Source organism: Morone saxatilis, unplaced genomic scaffold (genome assembly GCF_004916995.1).
Source record: "Morone saxatilis isolate NCDOM2014 unplaced genomic scaffold, NCSU_SB_2.0 Contig9, whole genome shotgun sequence".
NCBI classification, from domain to species: Eukaryota; Metazoa; Chordata; class Actinopteri; family Moronidae; genus Morone; species Morone saxatilis.
This window is the reverse complement of record NW_023340268.1, coordinates 8,129,246-8,138,234: the sequence shown is the minus strand read 5'-3', so window position 1 is coordinate 8,138,234 and position 8,989 is coordinate 8,129,246. Positions and strand designations below refer to the sequence as shown.

The following is an 8,989-nucleotide window of genomic DNA, read 5'->3' as shown; positions in this document are numbered from 1 at the left end:
CAGACAAGACAGGGGATCAGATAGAATAAGGATAGATTATATTGTAGATAAGATAGAAATAAGATAGACTAGATAAGGTATTTTGTCTCTGACTGGTGCTTCTTTTGACAAATTGCATCGGTGTGTTTTTGGGTATTTTGATAAGATGTCAACACTCGGGATGAGACCCAGGTTTCGGATTTAGTAAATGGGAACCCAGCTACAGCGCGTCCAGTGGAATTACATTTTGACAATATCCTGTACCTTACTACAGCAAAAAAAAAAAGCAAATTCCGCACAGCAAATGGCCTTTTTTAAAGTTGTCCAAACTCCGCCAGCGTGCACGTGAACGCGACCACGCCCATACGACTCCTGCACTGCAAACTCATTTCATCTTCATTTATCCACCTATCCATGGCTATGCTGGTCTCACTTCTCCAGCAGACAGAATTTAAGAGTGCTTGCTGGGCATAACTGTCCCCAGTTCAGACAACATTCAATTAAACTTCCCAGGCAGAGAGATAAAATATTGAATGCCCTTTAAGGATATTAAGAAAATTAAAATGCTTCTTTTATGTTGCCTTTTTCTCAGGAATGACAACTTATTCTTTTAAAAGCAAGGCTCCTTCTAACCTAAAGGCCCAGCCACTTGGCCCCATTGGCTCCTCCATCAAAGCGGAGGTGACGGAGTATTTTCCTGTGGAAGGCAGTGTGTAGCTTTCTTCCCCTAATTCAATTCACTAGCCTTAAATGTACATCAATAGGATAATTGGCCGTGTGTGTAAGGCTTTTTTGTGCAAGAATGCTGCGTACATGTCATCCTGTATGACGGTTAAGGATATGCTTTTGACAAGTGCCGTAGGCGTTATCCCCCTGCGTCCCTCCACTCAGACATGAGTCAAAAGCAGAAGCATTATCTAAATGCTATTGGTGTAATTTGGTGAGTGGTCGGGGCATGGGACGTCAGGAAATTAGGGCAGCAAAAGAATATTTATTTATTCCATTTATTTGAAGATTAATCAGTTAATTTTTTAATTTTCCAGCAGTCTAAAACCCAAAGATATTCTCATTTACATAAAACAGGAAAGAGCACAAAATCCTCTTATTTGAGAATATTGAAGCAGAAAAATTTTTGCTTCATAAACGTCTAAAACAAATAAATTATTATCAAAACATTATTTATTCTGCCGACCGACTATTCGATTAATTGACTTATCCTTTTAGCTTTAGTCATAAATTTGATGAGGGCATCTAACTTAAACAGATATTAAAATGTACTTGCAGCACAGCCTTCCAGCCTATTATAGTGTGATTTGGTTGTCTCCCACTTTTCCTCCTCATCTGTCCTCCCTCTCTTTTTTGTGCTGTCCCCTCTCATCCTTTTCGAATCCGTCTCCTGTCGGTGTTCCCTTTTTCGTTACCCTTCCCACACACATCCGTCTCCGATCCTCCTCCTTGCATTTTTCATCTTTCTAATTCATCCTGTAATCCATCTCCTCTCTCAGCTCCACACCTTCTCCCTGTGCCTCCTTCATCCCACCCCATAGTCCTCAGTGACACTTCTTTTCTTTTTTTTTGCCTTTATTCTAGGAAGGTTTGCTTGTTGTGAATGCTCAGTAGGTTGGATGTTGAGCGAAGGGAGTGTTGTTGCCTTTTCAATGCAGATTTTCCAGTCCTGGTCCGTGATGGAAATCCATCAAAATGGAAGCACGTCGCACAACTCTTCTACTCTTCTCATGTTTTATTCGCTTCACCAAACTTCCAAGGTTGTTTTCAGTGTCCCTTCTGACAGTTAGTCAGTACTTATATAAACCTTTGAGGGTAAAATATGGTATTTTGTAGAATGTTTTTTTCTTAAAAAATAATGTTGTTTTGTATATCTAGTAGTTAAAGCCAAGTCAAATGAACCAACCAATGAACTTTATATAAGGAAACTGGAAACAGCGTCAGACACCAACAGATAGACAATTGGTCTGCACCTCAGTGTGTGTGCGTTCCCCTTGCATTAAACTAACAAGCCATCCTTTCCCACTTCCTATGTCTTGTTGCCCTACTGCCACTGCCTCCTTGCCCTTTTTGATCCACTCACCCAGTGAGATCTTCTCCCCAGAGTCAGCTGGTAGCACAAAGATGAGTAGGGTCATCGAAGACAGCAGCACACAGGGGATGAGCAGGTTCAGGGCATAGTAGAGTGTCCGTCGACGTATTGTCACAACAAATGTCACATCCGGATAAGGCTCCTTACAGCAATCATAGAAGGCCTCGTTTCTGGTGCCGGGAACCCCTGGAAGAATAAGTACAGCTAGATATTGGCTCTGCTGCTCTGTGACTGGACGTTTTCAATGAGGATAAAATGCAAAGGTTTCACCTTACTCACCAATTAGGTCCCACTCCCCATTGGGCATGTAGCCTGAGACGTCAGCATCGTTCATCTGGAGGTCCAGCAGCCAGCCGTCATACGTCCAAGAGCCGAACTTCAGCTCACACCTCTGGATGTCAAAAGGGAACCATCGAACGTCCACGTTGCATGTGCTCATAAAGATTCCTGAGAAAGACACAAAAGATGACAAATGAACAGGAGGCAGTGAATTAAAGCTCCTCAATCAATTCACTAAATGACAACAGTGACCTCGGCTGTTTCCTGTACAGAAGTGACAAGGGAAAGACGTATCAGAGGACCCCTTGTGCTGTGCAGAAAGCCTGTTCTGAATAACAAGTTGCTTGTCAGAAAGAATCCTTCATTCATTTCATATCCAGCCAGCTCTAAAGATCTCTTAACTCAATCCCCTTGCGTCCACTTTTTATACAGAAATGGTGTGAGAAATGCTGCACCACAACCAAGAGTGCACACTGCAATAGGGTTTTTATTAACGTTGTGCAAGTCTACAGAGAGTTTACTGGTATGAAATTGAGTTTGGAGGCTGGAGAGGTGAAAGCAAAGACTAGATTAGGAACAACCTCCCATCAAAGAAATGTGTGTAAAAAAAACCTGGCAGCAGTATTGTCACTCACGGTTTCAAATATTCAAGCAAACAAATGCTGTTTCTGCGCTCTCCCTGCACACACAGCTGTTAGCTAAGCCTCGGCAATAGGAGGCAACATCAACAGTGACACTGAAAAATGAGATTGTGCACAGTGGCCTGATCTGATTACCACCTTTATTATGCAAAATAAACACACTCATATGCATATGCATCGGCACGCCCCGGCACAAAATCATAAAGACACACTTGGTATCCACCCATCCAAACAAAGAATCACAATGATCCTCGCAGTGGTCGCTGGCAAACTCAAACCCTTAAAGTGATTAGTGAAATAAACGAATCAAGCCTGTTTAGACGTTCATACGCACACAGAACCAAAATGCCAACGAAGCCTCGCAGCCCTCAAAGACATTCATTATGAGGATGTCGACATGCAAATCAGCCTTCAGAGAGGAATGAAAGCAGAGTTTAGAGAAGTGTAAGGTGGTTAGCAGATTGAATGCTGGTTTCAAAGCAGAGGTTGAACACAAAATGACACCAAATTAAATAGTAGTCATACCTTTTTTTTTTTCTTTATAAACTCCCTGCTCTGTCAAATCAAGTTACTGACATTAACATTCTTGCAACTGGCTGCCTTTGCTTCATATAATTACTCCCATTAAATTACACTGATTATGTAAAAGTAAATGCCTTTGCAGGCTACTGATCTGTGCACCTTCATGCATAGTATATTTCTGTAACCTGCCTCTCACAGACATCCAGTAACCTTGAAGTAACACTCACAAATAAGACACCAGGATTGTTCTGCTGCGTGGAACAATCTCTCTCCCTCCCGCAGCACAGCTCCCAAAATAAAACTCCATCATCATTCTGAAAATCGCTTCAGAATGAAGGCATTACCAGGCCCAGAGACAAGATTTCCTCCTTGCAAATGTCACCCAATCAAGATATGTGCTAAAAACCTGTTACACCTTATGCGCTGTTTACCATTAAACCCAAACACAACACCTTTACCTCTGCAGTTACAAGAGGTATTCTTCAAATTATGGTGTGCAACAGACACCTGGGATCCTACGCCTTTGAATTATTTACTGTGCGTCAAGCTCCTGTTCCATGCCTGCCACCCACAGACCTGTTGCCTTTTATTTACTGACAATAACAGCCCAAAAAGACCTCCAGAATCGCAACAGGGCTTGTGTGAGGGAGTCAAAAAAGCAGGTTTGCTGCTCTTCTGCTTCATTTTTCCATTTATTCTCTCTCTACTGATCTCTTTCTCATCATGTTTTGTGGTAAAAACCTCTCTGCTCCTCCTCCGCATTATCTTTTTATTCTTTTCCCTAATTGGCTTAGGTCCAAATTGCGGCATTAAGGAGAGTTATTTACATTCAGCAGTAGCCTATTAATAAACATGGCCGTTGAATAGAATTGATAGGGTGGCTTTCTGATCTTTTACTTTGACTTTTACTTCAGAAGGCTATTTCAACTCAATGCCTCCTTTAACACCAGGGATTGAGTCCGCTGTAATCTGGTGTATAAAGAAACAACTGAGAAAAGCCAAAGTAAAGACCTGTGTAAACCCAGGGGAGCTGTTACTTTCGCAGGCTTGCACAGATCTTGCGTTTGGGTTTAGACAGGAAACGAAGGAAGCCAACATCTCCTATTTATAGGTGTTACTCATAGCTCTGGGAACGTCTAACCAGTGAGTAACCAGGGATGCTGTTTCACACTAATAAAATATTAATGTCAAGTGTACAAACGGTAGAGACATGCAGAGATTGCAGAATGAGATGCTGCCGTTGCACCGCAGGGAGATGAGGAAGTGATAGGAAAATGAGAAAAGGATGAACAATAATGAGAGCATGAAGGAAAAAAAAAACAGGAGTTACTCACCTGGGGGCAGGTAACTCGCGTAGCCACTGGAGTTCACCAGAACATTGGTCTTAAAGGTGGAGTCAAAGTCGTCATCTGCACTGAGGAAGGACAGATGGGGAAGTGACACTACTTGTGGAAATATAATGTGTGCGTACGAGGCGTGTGTTAAAACGTTTATGCGTGTTTTACCTGTTGTAGAGCAGGATGTCTGGGGTCCAGACCTGATCTGTTGTGAAACGTAGGTTTTTCACTCCAGGATGTTCGCTCTGGTTCCACTGGAGATAATGGTCGAACCAACTCTTAAACACACAGACAGATACAGTCTGTATCCCGGTGGACTAACAGGCAAGCTGCTTTATCTCCAGTCTCCTCTGCTGTTCAGAGTATACTTCAAACAAAACATTACTTTTGTGTATTTATTTACTGTCAAAAAGGTGAATTATTTTTGAGAGACAACTTTACTTTTTTCTGAATTTTAAAGGTCTTATCATGGGATTCAGAGTGTAGGTCATCGCCTTAATTTACATGTCAAAGACTGTGTAAACTAGTTTGAATAAAAATCACCCCAACCCATAACAGCAGCACATTCATTATCGCCCCAAGCATTCAGAGTCTCCCAGGGGTCCTTACCATCCGTAGCCATATGTTAGTGGTGAGCACCTGGTTCTTCTCATCCTGCAAAACATTTAAAATATTTTTAGCACATCTATTTTCTTAAACATCAGTTTCTGTGTAAATCATGAGGGAACAGCTGAATATTATTGTGCATCCTTATTAAAGTTTACAGAGATTATTATCTTATTTTTTACCTCTAAAGCCACAAATATTTTTTAAAAAGCCTGCTGTTATCACCATTATCATTATTAATATCACAGAATGCTTAACTAGGCCCCAAATGAATATTTAAATTTTCCAAATGTTTCCAAATTAATTAATAAAACAAACTAGAGGCTGCAAATGCTTTTTGCTCTCTGAGAAAAAAAGCTTCTTTAAAGATTATTAATAACGTCATCATATATTTTAATATTAGAAATATTTTTTGTCCCACTCTTAATTCAGCCAACTGGTGAATGAGGTTGAGAACAACTGTGGCTGCGGACACCTACCACGTCCATTATCTGGATCAAACTGAGGGAGAAGACAACGGTGAGTGGGTGGGAGTCATTCCCCACCGGCCGCTCCATCCGGTTGTAGTCCTTCAGGAGGTTCTTCAACAGGTTCCTCTGGTGAGGACCCTGCAACGACACTGGAGAGGCAGAAAAATATCATATAAATCTGACAAAATGTTCACCTGCCAGCTCCACACTCCATAATAAAACCTCTGTTTTGTTAAAGTCTGTGTCACCCAGAGAGCCCTTAATGACAGAATAAGTCTGTGTCTCCTGTGAGGTGAATAAAAAGGACACCAGGCTTCAAGGAAAACCTCCAATAAAAATCTCACTAGGGAATCTTTGTGGTGGGAGTACGGTCAAGCAGGGAAGAGTAAAAAGAAAATCAGAAGATCAGCTGATCCAGTCAGAGATTTAGTCCTCAGGAACTTCCGTATCTGTAAATATATTCAGGAGAATCAGACTCAAAAGAAAGGACATAGAGGAAAGGGAGATTTAATGATGAAACTAGCAGAAATAAAAACTGATAGTTTATCACCATTAGTCACACTTACATAGACTTTTATGGTTTAAACCTTACAAATGAAATATGAAGAGGTCCAGCTCCTCAGTCAGAATAAAATATTTAACATTAATATTAGAAAATACTGAAGGAAATCACCAAACAGGAGAAAGATTCCGAGGGAGCGTGCAGAATAGTCAGTAAACAAATAGTAATCTAATTAGAAATAGCAGGAAACCCCTATTAAGAGATAATTGGCACTAATGAATGTATAATTAGGTTACTTTGAAATGCTCAGAGTAATACAAATGTAATTTTGAGTCGAGATGTTTACGGACTTTAGAAGCAAATTGAATGGACTTAGAGGGAGTGTAAGGAGACTTTAGCCTACTGTTAACCACAAACAGTGAAAACCAATTTAAATTGTAAAGGATGTCGTGTTACTGTGGCTTAGTGGTTCCATCAGAACACAGACGAGCTTCATTCAAACTCATAGATTTTCTCTCAGTGTCTAGGGTTTCTCCCGCAGATGCAATAGTGAAGCAATTAAAAAAAATGAGGTCTTGGATTTGAAAATATCACTCAGCCTGGTGTTATATAATCTCAGTAAAGTGCTGGAGAAGCAGACACAGAACATATGAGACACAGTCGAAACAATATGGAGAAATTGTTTTGCTTCTGACTTTAAAGCTCGTTCTATCTTTGTGTTAGAGAGATGAAAAAGTCCTGGATGTTTCCTCAAATCTAGTGTTTTTTAAAAACTCAGTCCGAAGCTATACAGTCTGAAACTTTTGCCTCATCTGTCCCCTTGATTTTTATTTTCCTGGACTTCTAAAGCATCTTCTTCAAAACCCAATCAAACAGAAACACATTTCACTGCTGGTACTTCTTCTGCCTGTGGGGATAAGTTCACCCACTCTCCTCTCGGCTCTGTCATCCACTGTCAAGCCTTTATATTCAGCTACGACTTCTGCTGCTCGGAGCCCCATCAGATCAGATGCAGTAACACATCCACAACAGGGCGGCAAGATAGAAGAGCCGATCTATATGTGCAGCTCAATTGATCTGTGACCTGTTTTCTGTGTGTGGGGGGGTTAAAGATCCCCTGACAGATTTGGACATAAAAAGGGGCTTGTCGAATGAGGGGAGAAAAGCAATGAGATGTTATGACTGCTCAGATTTATCTACACGCTGTCTCTGTCATCTGACTCGCTGCACAGACTAGATGTCAATCTGCCTGTTTAAAGCATCGCATCTAGAGGCATCCAACCCCCCCTCAGGTCAACTCAGCAGTGTATCCGGTAAAATAAGAACACAGTTGCGAAAAGATGTAAACAAGCAAGCAAACAGGTGAGCCAGATTCTCACTTTTCTTCTCATGGAGTCTTTTTTTTTTCTACTTTGAATTCTTATTCCAGTCTACACTTCACCGATCAAGCATCAACACTGCCGACTCCAATTTCTGAATTCCTATAAAATCACACACTTTGCGACTAAAGTGCCGCTGCTGCAATCTAATTCCTGAAAACAGAATTAAAGACAGAGAGAGGGAGAGAGAGGGGGAGAAAGGCAAGCAGGCTCACCGTGGATCAAAGCAGAGAATCCAGAGAGGAGAAGAGCCACCGAGTGCCACATCCTGGTGGTGAGGAGCAGGAGAAAAGAGGAGGCAGAAGAGGAGAAGCTCCGGGTGTTGAAGGAGGAGGAGGAGGAGGAGGAAGAGGAGGGTAGGGAGGAGAGGGAGGACCGACTCAGGAAGCTGCTGGAAATCGCCTGGTCTGCATCCAGTCGGCTTTAGAGGGAAGGAGTGTGAGCGTGTGCTGGGAGAGAAAGGGAGCTGAGAGAGGAAGAGGAGGAAGGAAAGAGGAGGAGGAGGAGATGGTGGCTGTGAGCTCTCTCTTCCTCTCTCTCTCTCTCTCTGGGAGGTAGGACTAAAATGGAGAGCACAAGAGAGAAAAATGTCAGTGATGGGGGGTGAAAGGGCTGAAGATAGAGCAGGAGGTGGAGGAAGGAGAGGTTGTAATTGGTGTGTCGCCATGAGTTGACCTTATTAAAGACAACAGAAACAGATGATGCACACGATTTTAAATGATCTGAGGGAGAACTGATTGACAAAAGGTTAAGTGTGAAAGGAAATCCATACAGTCAAAAAGTGGAAAAGTAGGCTTTCCAAAGAGGTCAGTTCAGGGGAAGAAAATAGACACTAAGAGTCAAAGGGACCACAGGAACCTGTAGTAGCTGGAAATCCCATCCTGTTATTGTTCATTTTGCCTTTTAGTGTCTGTTTTTGTGCACAAATTGAGCACAAAAACACGTTATTGATAAAATATTGTGGGGGGAAAAAATCACTTCTCTGCATTTAATGTCTCCTTCCTTTTGTGAAAAGCAAAACTGTAAAAGATGAATGACTATTTAAAGCCTTCACACTTCATTGTGTGTGTAATGGCCGGTGTGTAGCACGACATGTGTCAAAAATATATGCACAGCTGGTTACACGTATGATAACACAAGACAGCAGTTACGCTCATGCAACTGCTAGACTGCAAC

At 41.7% G+C, this 8,989-nt stretch overlaps 1 protein-coding gene across 1 annotated transcript in view; it reads right to left on the bottom strand.

Annotated features, from left to right (window-relative positions):
* chrna11 (cholinergic receptor, nicotinic, alpha 11) overlaps positions 1-8,080 on the bottom strand; it is a 13,983-nt gene extending 5,903 nt beyond the window's left edge. Inside the window, exons 1-7 of the mRNA XM_035681923.1 lie at positions 8,029-8,080; positions 5,942-6,081; positions 5,466-5,510; positions 5,025-5,134; positions 4,854-4,933; positions 2,357-2,524; positions 2,069-2,263 (exon numbers count right to left, since the gene is read on the bottom strand). Coding sequence (XP_035537816.1) covers positions 2,069-2,263; positions 2,357-2,524; positions 4,854-4,933; positions 5,025-5,134; positions 5,466-5,510; positions 5,942-6,081; positions 8,029-8,080 — 790 coding nt within the window. The remainder of the gene's footprint in view (positions 1-2,068; positions 2,264-2,356; positions 2,525-4,853; positions 4,934-5,024; positions 5,135-5,465; positions 5,511-5,941; positions 6,082-8,028) is intronic.
* Positions 8,081-8,989: the final 909 nt, after the last annotated feature.